Source organism: Schistocerca serialis, chromosome 10 (assembly GCF_023864345.2).
Source record: "Schistocerca serialis cubense isolate TAMUIC-IGC-003099 chromosome 10, iqSchSeri2.2, whole genome shotgun sequence".
In the NCBI taxonomy this organism is placed as follows: Eukaryota; Metazoa; Arthropoda; class Insecta; order Orthoptera; family Acrididae; genus Schistocerca; species Schistocerca serialis.
In genome coordinates, this window is record NC_064647.1 from 123299408 (window position 1) to 123320245 (window position 20838).

Below are 20838 nucleotides of genomic sequence, written 5' to 3' on the forward strand. Positions count from 1 at the left end.
TCACGCTGATCACCTGCCACCCTACCTAAAACCTCTTTCCTCATTACCTTAGCCAGCTTCATCCTGACCCACAACTTCTTCACTTTTGAAGACCAGACATACCAACAATTAAAGGGAACAGCCATGGCCCCTTCGTACGCCAACCTTTTCATGGGTCGCTTAGAGGAAGCCTTCTTGCTTACCCAGGCCTGCCAACCCAAAGTTTGGTACAGATTTATTGATGACATCGTCATGATCTGGACTCACAGTGAAGAAGAACTCCAGAATTTCCTCTCCAACCTCAACTCCTTTGGTTCCATCAGATTCACCTGGTCCTACTCCAAATCCCATGCCACTTTCCTTGACGTTGACCTCCACCTGTCCAATGGCCAGCTTCACACGTCCGTCCACATCAAACCCACCAACAAGCAACAGTACCTCCATTATGACAGCTGCCACCCATTCCACATCAAACGGTCCCTTCCCTACAGCCTAGGTCTTCATGGCAAACGAATCTGCTCCAGTCCGGAATCCCTGAACCATTACACCAACAACCTGACAACAGCTTTCGCATCCCGCAACTACCCTCCCGACCTGGTACAGAAGCAAATAACCAGAGCCACTTCCTCATCCTCTCAAACCCAGAACCTCCCACAGAAGAACCACAAAAGTGCCCCACTTGTGACAGGATACTGTCCGGGACTGGATCAGACTCTGAATGTGGCTCTCCAGCAGGGATACGACTTCCTCAAATCCTGCCCTGAAATGATTTCCATCCTTCATGAAATCCTCCCCACTCCACCAAGAGTGTCTTTCCGCCGGCCACCTAACCTTCGTAACCTCTTAGTTCATCCCCATGAAATCCCCAAACCACCTTCCCTACCCTCTGGCTCCTACCCTTGTAACCGCCCCCGGTGTAAAACCTGTCCCATGCACCCTCCCACCACCACCTACTCCAGTCCTGTAACCCGGAAGGCGTACACGATCAAAGGCAGAGCCATGTGTGAAAGCACCCACATGATCTACCAACTGACCTGCCTACACTGTGACGCATTCTATGTGGGAATGACCAGCAACAAACTGTCCATTCGCATGAATGGACACAGGCAGACAGTGTTTGTTGGTAATGAGGATCACCCTGTGGCTAAACATGCCTTGGTGCACGGCCAGCACATCTTGGCACAGTGTTACACCGTCCGGGTTATCTGGATACTTCCCACTAACACCAACCTATCCGAACTCCGGAGATGGGAACTTGCTCTTCAATATATCCTCTCTTCCCGTTATCCACCAGGCCTCAATCTCCGCTAATTTCAAGTTGCCGCCACTCATACCTCACCTGTCATTCAACAACATCTTTGCCTCTGCACTTCCGCCTCGACTGACATCTCTGCCCAAACTGTTTGCCTCTGTATATGTCTGCTTGTGTCTGTATATGTGTGGATGGATATGTGTGTGTGTGTGCGCGAGTGTATACCCATCCTTTTTTCCCCCTAAGGTAAGTCTTTCCGCTCCCGGGATTGGAATGACTCCTTACCCTCTCCCTTAAAACCCACATACTTTCGTCTTTCCCTCTCCTTCCCTCTTTCCTGATGATGCAACAGTTTGTTGCGAAGGCTTGAATTTTGTGTGTGTGTTTGTGTTTATTTGTGTGTCTATCAACATACCAACGCTTTCGTTTGGTAAGTTACATCATCTTTGTATTTAGATATATTTTTCCTGGCTAACACCACAATCCCTGCAACTTCATGTCATCTGAATATTCATAAAAAAAGTGGCACACAGGTCAGTGCTGCACAGGCTAAATAAAATATCTTTTACATGACCATGCAACAGGAAATAAAAAAAGTGGAAATATTACAGTTGCCAATGACTACACAGCTTTCATGGTTGACTTACTACTAGGCACAGTAAACACAAGACCCTCACACAGCCACACCACAGAAGATAAAAACAAAATATTAATGTACATACATACTGTACACTGGCAATATATTACAAAAGGTTTAAAATGTCCACAAATACCACAAAGAAATAATGGGATTTTCTACATCTAATAAACTACAACACAACCTAACATAAAATAAAGAGTAACAATGACTCATATTCAAATTCTGGAATATACAAAATAACATGCCAGTTTAATGTGGACTCCAAACTCCAGAAGTAATATGTGACAGAAAGTGTCCTAGAACTGATGGGAGATTCAATGCTACCTATGGGTATATAATCAGAAACTTAAGCACTAAGCCACCAAGCCACACTATGAAAAGTTGCACAACAGTATACTTGGTGGGAGTATACATTTATTTTCACCACTCCCTGTATTTTGAACATCAATATCTCTCTCTCTCTCTCTCTCTCTCTCTCTCTCTCTCTCTCTCTGTGTGTGTGTGTGTGTGTGTGTGTGTGTGTGAGAGAGAGAGAGAGAGAGAGAGAGAGAGAGAGAGAGAGAAATTGATTTGTGTGACAGGTCTTAATGCAATTATGAAAAAGCAAAGTATCTACAAGGACAGGACGCTGCTCACCCCGTCATCAGCCTGCACACGCTGCCGCTTCTTGACCCTGCGTGGCATGCGCGCCTGCACCCCAGCTACAGAGTCTGCATCACCATGACGCTTCTCAAAGTCGCGCCACGCCTCCAGCAACATCACCCTCTCCTCCTTGTCCTGGGCGCTCCGCAGTGCCTGGTTTGCTCTCTCGAACACGCGGCGGGCAAGGGCTACAGCTGCCTCTGGATCTTCACCTCCGACAGCCGACATCTCAAATTGGGCATAGCTCATCCATACCTATAACGGCCGGAAGCAGACTGTATGATGCAGAAGGTCTCATACATGATAAAAAATAATATTTCAGTTAAAAGCTAGTGGATTACTGATAACTGTGTGCCAAAACATGTAACAAAAACTAGGACACGTTATGCACATGAAGAGACAGGAATAAACTGTTTTATTTTATGACCACTTTCAGTGATATTTTTTGGATTTTAGTATTATTTATTCCCAACTGTGTTTTTACTTTTATACAGCCAATTTTCCTTTCTTTCTATTTGTTTTTCTATAAATAAGAGACAAGAAAGGTAACAAGAAACAAAGTTTCACAATAAGTAAGGATGTTGAGGTCACACACACAAGAAATCGTGGTAGGATTGTGATCTAAACAAATGAATAACTAAATTAGCGTAGCTGAGAACAAGTTCATGTGAGTGAAAGAGTCATGTAACAAGCAACATTGATGTAAATGTATTTTCAGTGAGGTTGCTCAATGTGTTTTGCGTTGTCAATGTCAGTGAGCAGTGTCATTTTGTCTACACAATATCTGACACTGACATTCAGTTGCATGTAAGCTAACTCCAACACTTATAGAGGTTGACAATGAATCGCTTTTCTTAAAGGTAAGGAATTTACCTTCTGTATTTTTGGGTGCCAATTCAATCACATGGAGATTTATATAAATTGAAAAGTTCTTTGAAGTGTGCAAAACGTAGGTATTTAATCTTTATAATAAAGCCATTATTGTTTCATGAACATTTGCAATGTAACTTGATATACACTCCTGGAAATGGAAAAAAGAACACATTGACACCGGTGTGTCAGACCCACCATACTTGCTCCGGACACTGCGAGAGGGCTGTACAAGCAATGATCACACGCACGGCACAGCGGACACACCAGGAACCGCGGTGTTGGCCGTCGAATGGCGCTAGCTGCGCAGCATTTGTGCACCGCCGCCGTCAGTGTCAGCCAGTTTGCCGTGGCATACGGAGCTCCATCGCAGTCTTTAACACTGGTAGCATGCCGCGACAGCGTGGACGTGAACCGTATGTGCAGTTGACGGACTTTGAGCGAGGGCGTATAGTGGGCATGCGGGAGGCCGGGTGGACGTACCACCGAATTGCTCAACACGTGGGGCGTGAGGTCTCCACAGTACATCGATGTTGTCGCCAGTGGTCGGCGGAAGGTGCACGTGCCCGTCGACCTGGGACCGGACCGCAGCGACGCACGGATGCACGCCAAGACCGTAGGATCCTACGCAGTGCCGTAGGGGACCGCACCGCCACTTCCCAGCAAATTAGGGACACTGTTGCTCCTGGGGTATCGGCGAGGACCATTCGCAACCGTCTCCATGAAGCTGGGCTACGGTCCCGCACACCGTTAGGCCGTCTTCCGCTCACGCCCCAACATCGTGCAGCCCGCCTCCAGTGGTGTCGCGACAGGCGTGAATGGAGGGACGAATGGAGACGTGTCGTCTTCAGCGATGAGGGTCGCTTCTGCCTTGGTGCCAATGATGGTCGTATGCGTGTTTGGCGCCGTGCAGGTGAGCGCCACAATCAGGACTGCATACGACCGAGGCACACAGGGCCAACACCCGGCATCATGGTATGGGGAGCGATCTCCTACACTGGCCGTACACCACTGGTGATCGTCGAGGGGACACTGAATACTGCACGGTACATCCAAACCGTCATCGAACCCATCGTTCTACCATTCCTAGACCGGCAAGGGAACTTGCTGTTCCAACACGACAATGCACGTCCGCATGTATCCCGTGCCACCCAACGTGCTCTAGAAGGTGTAAGTCAACTACCCTGTCCAGCAAGATCTCCGGATCTGTCCCCCATTGAGCATGTTTGGGACTGGATGAAGCGTCGTCTCACGCGGTCTGCCCGTCCAGCACGAACGCTGGTCCAACTGAGGCGCCAGGTGGAAATGGCATGGCAAGCCGTTCCACAGGACTACATCCAGCATCTCTACGATCGTCTCCATGGGAGAATAGCAGCCTGCATTGCTGCGAAAGGTATATATACACTGTACTAGTGCCGACATTGTGCATGCTCTGTTGCCTGTGTCTATGTGCCTGTGGTTCTGTCAGTGTGATCATGTAATGTATCTGACCCCAGGAATGTGTCAATAAAGTTTCCCCTTCCTGGGACAATGAATTCACGGTGTTCTTACTTCAATTTCCAGGAGTGTATATATATATATATATATATATATAAAAATTTCTAGTCTACTACAGAACCACCCATATACAGGATGTGCATTCAAACATCTCACATTTCAAAGTCCCAGGGTAACAAACTGTAACAGATATGATAATGACACTGCATGCACTATATGCTAGAGGATCTCAAAGAATTTATACTCCCTTGTCAGATAAGCTAATTTTTGTCACCAGAGCACAGCATGATCACATGAAGGGAAAATGGCAACTCCACAGCAGCATGTACACGCAGTAGCATTGTTAGCAGAAACAAAATCACCAATTACTATGCAAAGAAATCATTTTAGGTTGTATGGATGTCACTCACCTGATGTGGAAACAGTTAAGTGCATGTCATAGTGTTTAGGAAGGGACAGTGGAGGATATCAGACAACAATTTCTCAGAAGTTCACGCAAGTCAACTGTTTAGGTATCTCCGCAATTTAAGGTATCCCGAGCAACATTGTTTTATGTAGTATATCAACATCTTTATATATGTCTACAAAGTGTAAATTCTGCAATATCTGATGTCGAACAACAAACCATGCCAACAACAATTTGCTATGGATATGCCGCCGAATACTGACACAAATACCAGCTTCCTGGAAAGATGCTTTTTTCATGTATCAGGAATTGTCAGCATAATATTTGGATTTGGGGCTCACTGCACCCGGATGCTGTCATTAAACATGTTTGTGATAGGCCTAAACTGAACATCTGGTGTGTGGGCTAAGGAACACGTGACAGGATTGTTGGACTGTTCATCTTAATAGAAAACACAGTTAATGGGTCAGTGCATCTGGACATGTTGGAGCAGCTTATATTCCCTCAGATACAAGACTTGCAAACCATCATCATCTTTCAACAAGACAAAGCTCCACCACACTGGTTAATGGCTGTTTGCAAGTTCCCAGATATTAAATTTCCCAATTGCTGGATCAGATGCAGGTGATGCAATGCATGGCTACCACATTACACCAAACATTGCCCACTGGATTTCTTCTGACATTCGTGACAGACCGTGTGTATGTGACCAGAGCAAATGATATTCTTATGTTAAAATGTTGCATCACTGAGGCGATTGCAACAATGACTGAGGACATGCTATAATGAACTACGAAACAAATTGAATCCATGCTGCTTCATATTACATATGGTTCACATGTAGAGGTGTACACATGGTTACTAAATGAACTCTTCTGAGATGCTGAAACATGATGCAATTTCATTATCATAAATAGTGCAGGTTTTTTTCTGGGCCTTTGAAATGCGAGGGATTTGAAAGGGATACACTGTAATTCTATTAGATAGTAATCTCAAAGCCTTACATTTGTTTTGCAGGCCACTTCTCATGCAAATCTTAACAACTGATGATAAACTGACTGGTACCGGCTTTTGCAAATTTCATGGCTTCAAGAGATGATATTAATGCTCGTGACCACTTCTGCTACATCTGCAGTAAAATTGCAGTGAAAAAGCAGCAGCAGACAATCTCAAACTTTGTTGAAGTGTGTTTTGTGTAGTTTGGCATAAAGACTGGTCGTCACAACATGTCATGGGCCCAACATCGAGTGTCTTCAAGTTGTGATGAAGGACTGTGCATGTGCTCTAAGCAACGGCTGAAATTTTTGTACTTTGAGGTGCCAATGGTACGGTGGAAATCTTGAAATCACAAACATGAATTATTAACAATATTATGAAAAGGCTAGATGCCACTCAGCATATAGCGGAGATGCTGAGTCGCAGATAAGTGCAGCAAAAAGGCTGCCACAAAATAAGCTTTCAGCCAGCAAGGTCTTTGTCAAAAATAGACAAAACATTCACTCGCGCATGTGCGCGCGCACGCCCAAACGCACGCGCGCATGCGCACACACACACACACACACACACACACACACACACACACACAGTGTGGCTTCAGCTGCCAGACTGCAGTCTCGCGCGCGTGTGTGTGTGTGTGTGTGTGTGTGTGTGTGTGTGTGTGTGTGTGTGTGTGTGTGTCGTCTGTTTTTGACAAAGGCCTTATTGACGGAAAGTTTATTTTGTGACAGTCTTTTCGTTGTGCCTACCTGCAACTCAGCATCTTCGCTATATGGTGAGTAGCAACTATCCTTTTGATAATGATGTTACATTCCATCCTGGATTTTCCATTGTTTAATCATGAAATACTTTCATTCTTGTAACAGACAAAGAAAACTTTAAAAGGGAATCTGTTATCCAAACACCGGATCTTCATTGTGTCCTGTGTCTCATGGATTTGATACCTGTACCTCTGTCACCTGACAGTTTTAGGGAACATGACATGTCACTTTTCTGATGAAGATTATGTAAGTCAAGATTGCCATTGGCCACAATTGTTTGTACATCTGACTAAAGACCTGTCATTCCTAAAAGATGCTGTACAGCTGTTAATCTCTAGGCTGCATGAAAATAACTTGTTGGGCTCTGGAATTTCTCTCTCTTGGTTATAAGAAACAGAATAAAATATTCTTCCCTTTCTTTTCTCATCACAATGACCTTTTATACTGCTCTGATGTTCCTGATCTGATACATGTGTTTGGAACTTAGCAAAATGCAGAATGGTAGAATTAATTCTCCAAATAGAAGTCTCACAGCTGTCCTCCTCCACTATGGGAACAAATGTGTTTCCATACCTGTTAGATATTCAATAGATTTGAAAGAGAAGAATGATTCTTTAGCCTTTATTGTGAACAAGCCTAATTACAAAGAATACAGGGGGACATATGTGAGGATTTGAAGGTACTCTCCATGACCTTGGTCAATAGGGTGACTACACCAAGAACCCATGCTCCCTGTGCAAATAGGGCAGTCAAAAAAAAAGAGGCAATGGTCTCAGAAAATTTGGCCCATTAGAAAAATGTAGTAATCAATACTTTAGGATACCCAGGGAAAGCTTCTGCCTCCACTTCACATAAAACTTTGCATTATGAAACATTTTATTAAAGACTTACCAAAAGACAGTAACACTTTCAAGTACGTGGCCACTAAGTTACCACAGCTGTTAGGATCTATTTTGGCTGAATGTGTTTCGTATGAATTTTCTGGATCTTCATCATTATTTTATATCTGATGTGATAGAGGGAAACCCTTAGCCATGGTTGCCACAAGTTTCCCAAAGTGAAATTCCCTGAATTCCAGATAAGTTTTAGAATTTTTCCCTAACAAATTTTGAGATCTCAAGGGTAAGTAAAGACATAAACTGAAAAAAAATAAATAAATAAATAAAAAATGTAAGGACTGCCACATGTCTCCCCATGTGAGCAAAAATCTTAACGACATCTTTTGTAATGAACTGTTGTTAGGCGGAGAAAGCACGCCAAATGGTATATGGGTTTCATTCAGATCACTGTTGTTATTTTATTTCAATAAAACAAAACACATTTGGTGACAAAAGTACACATTTCCTTGGAATTGCAAGACAGATTTAAAATACCTTCACTGATCTCAGAAATAACCTCAGACAAAAGTAGGCCTCTTGAAAGAAGTGTATAAGGCAGGGAAGAGTTGCATAAACCAACACTATAGGTGACTACCAATAAAATGTTGGTTCTACTATGTTCGTTATTGTCGATTCTTAGTCACTGTGTTATGACTATTATTTTACAGGTATTGCGTGATTTTTCTTTTGAGAAATATATGAGTACATAGCGTACAAACGGCCAGCGACTACCACAATTTTCTTCTTCTTATCATCCATAATTTCTCATATATAAATTATTTTTGAAATGCCAAACTGCGATAGAATAAATAAAATGTCTATAAAACACCACACTCTACAATGTACTTCTGGTGAGGCAGTCGCAATTCCTGAAATCCACTGCCTGTGGCCTCTGGCCTGCCGAGGAGCTCTGCAGTCCTGGGTCCTGCGATACACCACGAAAATCCGCCGCATTGCGTCACACACAAACAGACCACTTCTGCACACAGGTGAGTGGGACTAGACCCAATGGGAAGAGCTTGCACATTAGTGGGAAATGATGGCGGGCTTCAGATTGGCAAGCCCGGTTCGTTATAGACACCTGTAGAAATGGCCTGCAGTCTTGACACATCATGGGAGTCCACTCATGTGGCCAGCTATTCATGTGTCACAGACACCATGTTGATGAAATGAGACCCAGGTGATCAATCCATGCAACAGATAACTTGTGAAAATACTCTGAGAATCAATACTGATGAGGATAGGTAGCAATTCACCGTAAAGATGATCGCTAAGCCGCAGACAAGCATGTAGAAAAGACACTCACATTCTCACAACTAAATTTTTGGCCACAGCCTTTGTCAGAAAACAAGAGCATACACACATTCAGTCACTCAGGCACAACTATGCCCACATGACCACCATCTCTGGCTGCTGCATCAACAATCTCTGAGAATCTGATGCAAACAAACCACTCCTAACACCTCCCTACCTCTTGTCAGCAGCTGCTAGGCCAGTGGCAAGACGTGGTGGCAGCACTGACTGCAAGCTGAGGGGAACGGCTGGAAGTGGAGGAGCAGTAAGAACGAGGGAGTAGGGAAGCGCCGCACGTACTCAGTTGCACCCAGCCGGGGACCAGGAAACAAACCATTTCATTTACTGAGACAAAAACGAGATTTCTCCTGTGGTTTTTTTTTTCTTTTCTTTTCCTAAATTTTCCTGACATCTTAGGAATTCCCTCATTTCCAGAACTTGTGGCAACCCTGTTAGCACTTCATACCTTAACATATCAGAATCACCTACAGTTATTAAGAAATAACTGCACTGTATAAATAAGTAGACCTGTGTTATTGATCACATTCAGTAATTACTGGAATTCAATCACAGTAATCTTTCACTGCTGGTCAAAGGGATTTCTTTCGAACCAGAGCTATTGATTCATGTACACTATTTTCATACTGTAACAGTTCAGCTGCACATTAGGAAACGTGAAACATAACAACATTACTTGAGAGTCTTAATTGTGCTGGTTGTGCTTTCATGTGTGGCATACAGCAGATGTTACCAACACATCACCGGGTCAGTTTGACACAGTTAACAGATGTCAGGATCGTATGGGGCAGCCAATGATCAGCTGTTAACCATCTTTATGCCAGAAATTGTGAATTATTTGCACTGTGTACATGGTCCTGCCCCCACAATCTGCTTTTGCCACACACTGATACATACAGCACTCACGCATTCTTTATACTGAAACAGTTATTAATAAATCCGTCTCAAATATGGAATCTCATTATGGGTGACAGACCGATCTGTTGTGTCTGGTTTGCCCAAGGACTAGGCTAGATTGGAAGGTGACAGTTTACCTTTCAATTGGCAGCTTATGAAGCCCTTGAATGTCAATAAAGAATTGAGAAGGAATATTAGACTTGATCGTTTTTAAATTCAATGAAATCTGCAGCTTCAGTGAAATCTGCACCTATCATTTATATGCCTCAATAAAATTGATTTTTTGTTCCAGATGTCATTGCTTTTAATGAAAACTTAACTATTACAGCATTTGATGTGTGTTTTTTTTCTGGGAAAACTCTGATTGCAGTCTTGTACCTACAACATTAAGATTATTGTCATGTAAAAAACTATTATTTATTTGACGATAGCTGAAACAAAAACATAGCTCCTCTTCACACCTCAAGCCACTTTACAGTGTGTGGCAGAGGGTACTTTGTGTACTAGTATCACTTCCCCCTTTTCCTGTTCCAGTTGCAAATGGTTCACTGAAAGAATGATTGCTGGTAAGCCTGTGTGTGTGCTCAAATCTCTCTAATTTGATCTTCATGGTCTTTTTGCAAAATTTATATAGGAGGAAGCAATATATCAGCTGACTCTTCTCCGAACATATGCTCATGTAACTTGAACAATAAACCATACTGTGATGCAGAATGCCTCTGTTGCAGAGACTGCTACTGAAACTGGCTGAGCACCTATGTGATGCATTTGCATGTACGAAAGGAACCTGTAATGAAACCTGCTGCTCTTCTTTGGATTTTCTCTATTTCCTCTATCAGTCCTATCTGGTACGGATCCCAGACTGATGAGCAATATTCAATTGTTGCTCAAACAAGTATTTTGTAAACTACTTCCATTGTTGACAGACTACACTTCTTGAGAATTCTTCCAACGAATCTTGGTATGGCATCTGCCTTACCCACGATTCATTTTATGTGGTTGTTCCACTTTAAACCATCCTGTATACATATTTACGGAAGTAACTACTTCCAGTGATTGTTATGCAATTGCGTAACCATACAATAAAGATCAATAAAGTTTCTGTATTGCCAATATGTTACACTGTTTACGTTGACGGTCAACTGCCACTCTCTGCACCCAGTGTGAATCCTCAGCAAGTCTTTTCACATTTTGCTATGACTTTCCAGTGTTATGACATCTCTGTATACAGCAGCATAATCTGCGAAAAGCCTCACGGGACTTCTGATATTATTTATTATGTCATTTATATGTATTATGAAAACCAATGGTCTCTGCGAAAAGCCTTAGGGAACTTCTGATGTTATCTGTTGTGTAATTAACATACACTGTAAAAAGTAGTGGTCCTAGAACACTCCCCTGGAGCATGCCTGAAGTTACATCCTTGGCTAAACAAGTCAACTGTTCCATCAGCTTAACTATCCTCGATACTGCATGACAGGTGTTACAAACATTCACTTTCAAGTAAGAGTGTAGATGGCCCTTCTTAAAGATTTACCAAATTTTCATGTCCAGTATATAAGATTTGCAAGTGCACTAGCTGGATGCTTGCAAATTAATGGGTAGCATTTTGGACTGACCTTCACATGCAGCGTCCTCTCCAGAAGGCGCTCGTACAGTTCACGAGCTCGGCCCATCTCCTCCTGGCCTACCTCAAAGTCAATGTATGCCTTCCACAGAATCTCAGGCATGTCCAGACGGGGCTGATTTACGGCCAGCTCGTAGATAGCCCGTGCACGGTCAATGTCACCGAGGAGTGTTTCCAGCTCTGCAAACTGACAATTACTACACACTAGTCACATATACATATGTAAGGCAGTATCTTATACAAGGCTATAATGCCCCCTCTTTCTCTTCCAACACACACACAATATATATATATATATATATATATATATATATATATATATATATATATATATATATATATATATATATATATATATATATATATATATATATATATAGTTATAATAGAGGGAAACATTCCACGTAGGAAATATATATCTAAAAAAAAGATGATGTGACTTACCAAATGAAAGTGCTGGCAGGTCGACAGACACACAAACAAACACAAACATACACACAAAATTCAAGCTTTCGCAACAAACTGTTGCCTCATCAGGAAAGAGGGAAGGAGAGGGAAAGACGAAAGGATGTGGGTTTTAAGGGAGAGGGTAAGGAGTCATTCCAATCCCGGGAGCGGAAAGACTTACCTTAGGGGGAAAAAAGGATGGGTATACACTCGCCCAAACTCTTTGTCTTTAAATATGTCTGCTTGTGTCTGTATATGTGATGTGGGTTGTAAGGGAGAGGGTAAGGAGTCATTCCAATCCCGGGAGCGGAAAGACTTACCTTAGGGGGAAAAAAGGACGGGTATACACTCGCACACACACACATATCCATCCACACATATACAGACACAAGCAGACATATTTAAATATGGTCTTTAAATATGTCTGCCTGTGTCTGTATATGTGTGGATGGATATGTGTGTGTGTACGAGTGTATACCCGTCCTTTTTTCCCCCTAAGGTAAGTCTTTCCGCTCCCGGGATTGGAATGACTCCTTACCCTCTCCCTTACAACCCACATCCTTTCGTCTTTCCCTCTCCTTCCCTCTTTCCTGATGAGGCAACAGTTTGTTGCGAAAGCTTGAATTTTGTGCGTATGTTTGTGTTTGTTTGTGTGTCTGTCGACCTGCCAGCACTTTCATTTGGTAAGTCACTACATCTTTGTTTTTAGATATATTTTTCCTACGTGGGTGTGGAATGTATGCAGTAACTGAAATATGCGAGGGCTATTTGTTTTCCAAAATGTGATCAGTCGCAAAATGGAAACTACAGTGATGATCAAAACTGTTTTATTTGCAACATTTATCTACAACTTGCAAGTACTTCTTTACATAGCTGCCAATGCAACTAACTTTCCAATACCATCATTGTAAAAGGCAGCTGCCTCTCTTTCGTGCAATTCTCTATGCTGGTCTGTAGCTCATTGTGTGTGCCAAAATCTTGTCCTCACAGCCAGTGGTTCATGTTAGCAAATCGATGAAAATCAGAGGTGCTGCCAAGTCCTGGCTGTATGGTAGGTGATCAAACACTTCTCACCAAAATCACTAGGATCTTTTTGTTGCAGCTGCAGCGTGCGGCCAAGCAGGTCATGAAGAACAACAATGCCAAATGACAACATTAATCTTCGCTTGTTATGAAATGCTCTTCACAGATAATTTTATAAAATTGCCAGATCCACTCACTGAACAAGATCATTAGTTGCCAGTTACTTTCTTCCCTGACCGCCTGCATCATGAATGTCTGTACATCCTGCTTTAAAGTTCCTGGCACCACTGAAGCATTTTGCTGTCATGTATGACAGTTATGTTATGGGGGCTGCATGATAACAGGTGGTACCCCTCAGCATGAAGAAACTGAATGACAGCAAGCACTTCATACTTGGTTGGAAACACTATTGTCCTAAACAACTTTATACACTCACTATGCATCAGAACTGAAAAATGTTATGTGATGCAATGTGATCGACAGGAGTACTAGAGATGCTGTGCAAAGCACCATCAGATTTTCCCTGTTGTTATAATTTTGTAACTGAGTGAACCTTGGAAAAAAAATAGCCATCATACTATTAATACTTCACATTCTGAAGAAGCAATATGACATTTAGTTTTTTTTTGGGGGGGGGGGGGGGAGGGGGGAGGCACATGAGATTAAAGGATTAACAAATAACAGATGTGTTATTTGTACCATACAGTATACATGTATTGGGAAATAAATTGTGGTTATAGTTTCCCACACGAATTAATGACACCATAAAACCAAATGGGAAACTTTTTACTACTCAAATAATAGAGAGTAGAACTTCTTGGATCATAACTACAGGAATAGAGCCAGAAGTGGAAGATACCAAAAGTACAGACATGAAAATAGAGAGAAATATGCCTGAACTAACACAACTGAAGCATAAAATGGAACATGATATCACAGTAGAGCCCAAAGAATGCAACATTAAAATGAAACCAAAATTTGGGTTTTAAAACATACATAGAATGTACAGGCAACTTTCTAAATTTCTTTCTTACTGCTGATCCACACATGTAAGCCATACTATGTATTTGTGTTTCCAACTGCAATGACTGTGATGTGATATGATGATGATGATGATGATGATGATGATGATGATGATTGGTTTGTGGGGCGCTCAAATACGCACTTATCAGTGCCCGTACAACGTCCCAATTTTTACACAGTCCAATTTTTTTTCACAGACCAATCTAGGCACTGTCACAAATGATGACGATGATGTGATGATAATGGTGGTGGTGGTGAAATGATGAGGACAACACTAACACCCAGTCCACGGGCAGAGGAAAATCCCCAACCAGGCTGGGAATCGAACCTGGGACCCCGCAATCCACAGTGACTGTGATGTGCTTACAAAACAGAGGTATTTAATGGATTAATGAGCAAGTTAAAATAGTACATGTCAGATGTGAATTTAAGTAATTATGACTGGGTAATACATAGTTACGAAAGAAACCTATCCCTCAGTAACTCAATGAAATAAAGCAAATTAACTGTAAGCTAATGTCAGAACCATTTTATTCTGGACTTAAACAAATAATTTGTTTAACTTTAGTAAGTAATTATATTTCAACATTTTCTTTATAGCTGCAATACATCTGTGATATGAAAAGGACCGTGTCCTTCAATACAGAGTATTCACATTCTACAAGAAATTTCCTATGAAAAGAATAGACTGCTGCTCACCATATGGAGCGGGCATTGAGCTGCAGACAAGTGTGTGTGCACGCGCGTGTGTTGGTGTGTGCGAACTTGCACTTTCTATTTCAAAAGAAGGCCTTTTGACTGAAAGCTTTTTCATTGTACCTGTCCGCAACTCACCCTCTTGTATGTGGTGAGCAGCAATCTTATCATTTTCATATTATTGTTGTTCTTCCAACCTGGACTTTCCTTTATTTGTAATACATCTGTCCAATATAAACTCTGTGAATGGTTCCTTGGGACTGTCCTTGATGACAAACCCAATACTCATCATCCTTCCACAACTCAGACACACAAAAATGTTGAAAACATTCATGCAATCATCAATGAAAATCTACAACAGACTACTGAAGACACTGGAGAGCTGTCGTGAGTGACTTCGAGTTCAGTGCAGCGAATTGTGACAGAAGATTTGGGAATGAAAAGGGTGGCTGCCAAAGTCATGCCTCAACTGCTGACTGCTGAAGAAAAACAAGGTCGCATGGAAGCATGCTGTCCTTTGAAAGAATAGTCCCAAAATGATCCAAACATTTTTTTTTTCAAAAATCATCACAGGTTACAAAATTTGGTGCTATGCATACAATCCTGAATCAAAGCAACAATCAAGCCAGTGGAAGACTTCAAATTCGCCTCACCTCACGAAAGCTCATCAGGTTAAATGAAACATTAAAACAATTCTGATTCTCAATTAATTTGAGAGCAGCCGTCCATTCAGAGTTTGTTCTCCAGGGTCAGACAGTTAACCAGACTTTCTACTTGGAAGTTTTCAAAAGATTGCACAACAGTGTGCAGCAGAAATGGCCTGATTTGTGGCAGTTGGATGACTTTTCCATTATGACGATGTTCCTGCTCACACGGCCCTGTCTGTACAATTCTTATCCAAAAATGGTATGACCCCTGTTCCTCAACCCCCCCATACTCATCCGACCTTGCCCTGTGTGACTTTTTTTTGTTTCCTAGAATGAAAAGAGATGTGAAAGAAAACTGTTTAGCTGATGTTGCTCAGGTGAAGAAAAAAACAATGGAGGTGCTGTCAAATATCACAAACAAAGTTTTGAAAAAATTGACTAAAAGATTACACAAGTGTATTAGTGCAAGTGGATAGTACGTTGAAGGGGATTGAAGGTTTGTGCTAAAAAAAAAAAAGTTCAGTTTCTTTCAAGTACCACCTCATACAGTTTGTTTGATGTATGATTTGGCATAATTGGAGGAGATATGGTACACACTAGCCTTGTGAAGTGTCAGACTGTTCTTGACACTCTCCAGTATGATTCAACAGAGGGGTGGAACCTGATGGGCACTACAAACTACATCTAAAGCATTCTTCTTAAAAAGAATGGAGGAACAGGAACAGAGCACTGCCACTGCATTTTTATCATACACTAAGGCTGTTTTTGGGGGAAATAGGAATCATCATCCCAAAACACAACTTTAAGATTTTGTTCTGCACAACCCCTACGCCACAAGTGTTACTAGGAAGTGTAAACGATAACCTTATATTTTGCAAGGCTGAAGTACGTCAATATGGTCTATACTCCCAGTCGAAAACTGCTACCAAAAACATCGACATTATATTTGTTTAATGCAGTCCAAGTCAGCTGCTACGGAACATTGCCTTTTGGAAACACACAGTATGCAGTGTGAAAACACTAGAGTCCTGGCTCTGACACCACATTCCTGAGACAGCATCACCAAGAAACCTATTGTGAGTTGACCAAGGATCAACTAATTAACTGCAATGCTGGCTACAACCTCAGCAAAGCTTGGAACCCCACATCTGATGTAATTAGGATCATATGGAACACTGGCTGGGAAGAAGGGGTGGGAGGGAGGGGGGGCGGGGGGGGGGGGGGGGTGAGGAGGTACAAGCAGTCCCTTAGGCACCAGACTGTCACTTCATCCACACACTTGGTAGTTCTGACACAACTAATCACTGAAATACTGCACCACTTGGTCACCTACAACATACACTACACCTGAGATTTAATTTGTTAATATTAGTATTATACTTCCTTCATCAGTCTATTCTCAATGATGGTTATGACCCCAAGTAGCTATTTCTAAAAATGAATCTAAGTGTCTCCAAGAAGTTATTACAGTCTGCTAGTGTTGAATGGTGGAAGATGAAACAGATAATATACCAAGAATAAGAGAAAGTTGACAGCAAAAAAATTAAATAAATGGAAAGCTGGAATTACTCGTAGAGCAGAGAGGGATAGGAAATCAGCAAGAGAAAGACAAACTATAACTGAACAAAAGAAGAAAACTTAATTCATGTCCACAAATAGTTCCTCAAATCAATGGCACAACTATCTTTAGGAATGGTTGTTGAATGTGAGGAACTATAATCCAACATCTACAAAAATTTATTATAGCCGTCAATCCCCTGCAGTCAAACGATAGCTATTGACTAGGCCCACTTACAGATTGGGTACTGACAGTAACTTTGGCTGTTCTATGTCTATCTTTTGTTCATACATGAGCAAACTATGAAGCTACTGTGATCACCTGGTCTTTTAAGTGTGCCTTGGTGTCAGTCACGATTCATCAACAGGTGATAAATTGCCCGACATTTTGTTTTGCACATTGTCTCCATCCTAGAAAAGCCATTACCATAAATAATGCATTTATCCAGATACCCCAACCCAGTTCTGGATTGTCAGTTTTCAAACAAAATGTTATCAAACAAAAATCAGTAGTTATCTAACGAAAAGGATAGTTGTTACTCATTATATAGCAGAGATGCTGAGTCACAGAAAGGCACAACAAAAAGCTTAGCTGTCGGCCAATAAGGCCTTTGTCAAAATTGGACAACATACACATATGCCACATTCACACAAACACAACTCACACACAAGACCACAGTTCTGGCAGCTGGAGTCAGACTGCGAGCAGCAGGGCATTATGTGAGAGGCAACTGGGTGGGGGTAAGGAGGAGACTGGGGTGAGAAGGGAGAGGGATAGCAGGATAGGGGTGGGAGATGGTAAAGTGCTCCTGGGAGAACACAGGGACACGGTGGAGAGCGGGACAGCTATGTGCAGTCGGGAGTTTAGACAGACGGGAGGGGAGGGGAGAGGGGTGTTAGTGGATAAGGAGAGAAGTAAAAAGACTGGGTGCATTGGTGGAATAGAGGGCTGTGTAGTGGTGGAATGGGAACAGGGAAGGGGCTAGTTGGGTAAGGACAATGACTAATGAAGGTTGAGATTAGGAGGGTTATGGGAACATAGGATACATTGCAGGAAGAGTTCCCACCTGCACAATACAGAAAAGCTGATGTTGATGGGAGGCATCCAGATGGCACAGGCTGTCAAACAGTCATTGAAATGAAGGACATAATGTTGGGAGGCTTGCTCAGCAAAAGGGTGGTCCCGTTGTTTCTTGGCCACAGTTTGTCGGTGGCCATTCACTGTTGTGCCTTTCTGCGACTCAGTATCTCTGCTATATGATGAGAAGCAACTATTTTTTTCATTATGTTATTAATATCATCCTGGATTTTCCATTGTTTAACAATCATTTTTTATAGATATAAATCTTTACCTTCATCCACGTGACACAGTTTTCAGGTCCAAATTCTAAGAACTTCTGGTACAAAATGCGACAACGGTCAAATTCTCGGAGCTGGATTTCGAGATCGATGTAGCCCCGGAAGAGCTTGTCCTTGGGACACATTCCAAGAGCCATGCCCTATAATTAAAAAGATATAATGTAAATGCTTTAATTACTTTTTCTGTAATCACTGGAATTAAGAAAAGAAAAGAGAAGTAACCTGAGACCATGTGTATCTCACTAGAGACAAAGCAATAATGTTTCCTTTGATTAAGTTTATGCGCAATTCTTCATATAACCACAATATTTACACTATAGTCTAAATGAAGTCATGTTTAATAAAACAGTCATCAGAGACAATAGTATTCACTACTACCTGTCAGTGTGAGACTTTTTCCGTACAAACTATTTCTCATTTATTTAAGAATATGCTTATAATTTGCTTTTACTGCAATATAATATCCACAGACAGCAACAATGGATCACATTCCAAACCAAACTTCCTCCACACTTTGGTCATTGTAAGCCTCAAGCATGAGATTGTGAGAAAGTTGGCACAGTGCTACTTTGCACTGAAATAGGTAAGAAAGGAACTAATGCTCATCTACAAAACAAGCATATTCAAATATGGAACATTATTTTTTTAATAGTATTAAACACTGACCTCTGCTTTTGTGTTGATGACAAATTAACAACTACATGACATAGTGTCACACACGGGTTAGACTCCATCACACAATAGTGGAACGGGTCAGGGAACCAGACCGTGAACCCACAGGCAATAATGAAGTTTCCCAAGGCCAGAAAGTGTGATGGAGGCAGCTGTAATCAAGCAGTAAACAGTTTCCTTAAACTATTTCACAACCAATTGTTTCCAAAACAGAATCTCCAGGTGACTTCAGACAGAAGTACTCAAAACATTTCTTTCTGTCAACAAACAGTTCAGTTACCCCAAGAACAGGAATGGGCATGAGAGATGTTCACCTGGTGGCTTGCAGGCACTTGGAACAGGCAAGCTGGCATGAGAACATCACACACACACACACACACACACACACACACACACACACATTTTGCCTATGGGAACGGTTTTGTAACAGCTAAGGCTGTCCTGCTCTTCAGAACTACAAAACACATACCTATTTCAGCTCCTAGTTTTAGTCCGCTCACTTTTAAAATGTTAAAATACATTTTTAATTTCATGGTGACGAACCGAACACATACACTAAGCACATGGTAAGATCACATGCTACTTCTTAAGCATCTATTAACATATTTTATTTAATCTTATACTGAACCTGAAGATCACAGCAGGCCTACAGTTTCTGAAAAAGGCTCAACAATTTCTTGAAATGTCTTTTGGTTAATTAGAATCCCTGCCAGCAGACATCATGATAGAGGTTGTGTCGGTAGCACAGTGGACCAGTGCAGACAACTGCTATGGGCAGGCCTACTGACAGAACAGTTTACCTTTGGGTTTCCTATTTCTATGTGCTTGGGCACCAGGCACCCTCACCTGTCGTGTGTCACATTCACCCCCATGTATGTCTCTATGCCGTTTAGGACTTTCTGCTTCCGCTTAAGATTGAAACGTATTATAAGTTTTCATTTCCTCCTGTGGGACCACCATCGGCCCATACAGTGCCTTGTGCTTATAGTTGTTTAGTGGTGTTGTCACACTTGTGCATATATTAAAGTTAATGCCTCAATGTTTGGAGTGAAACATATGCTCATTATATGACTGGCTCCAGTCAAGTGACCATCAGCTACTCCTAGGTCTTGATTTAATTACTGAAAAAGCACTTTCACACAAGTATATGGTTCTGAACATACTGCAGACTTGAGCAGCTATTTTAAACAACTGAGGGTACTGTTCACGAGGAAACTTATTTCTAAATATTCTGCACTGTAAAATCTCTCTCTTTCCATACAGTTATGCTGGAGGTCAAGTAGTATTTCAGGAAGCAACTCTTCAATGTACACTGCAAAAAGAGTTGCTAAAATATCAAAATCCAATTAAAATTGATATAAATTACTAAATATATTGTCAAAGCTCTCTCTCAGAGCTTGTAAGTTTGTAATACAGTAATATGTACATTTAAATGTTTGTTCAAAGTTCTCCCTTCTTCTAGATTTTATCATTATAATCAGGAACGTTTGGAAAGCACTTACATGAACAGTAGTTTCAAGGGCATAATGATCTGTTGACCTTGTGCCGTTAGCATTGTCCAAGTCAAGGTTACATTTTTGCTAAAAAGCCATATTTTTGACAATGAAACAGCTGAGGAGGATTCATGGTCTGAAAAACAAAAATCTAATGAATCTTTG

The 20838-nt window shown here is 41.7% G+C and overlaps 1 protein-coding gene across 1 annotated transcript in view; it reads right to left on the bottom strand.

Moving 5' to 3' along the window:
- The window catches only part of LOC126425173 (protein crooked neck), a 74314-nt gene that overhangs the window by 8252 nt on the left and 45224 nt on the right, over window positions 1–20838 (bottom strand). Inside the window, exons 10-12 of the mRNA XM_050088126.1 lie at window positions 18502–18648; window positions 11749–11943; window positions 2508–2768 (exon numbers count right to left, since the gene is read on the bottom strand). Of these exons, the coding sequence (XP_049944083.1) occupies window positions 2508–2768; window positions 11749–11943; window positions 18502–18648 (603 nt within the window). The remainder of the gene's footprint in view (window positions 1–2507; window positions 2769–11748; window positions 11944–18501; window positions 18649–20838) is intronic.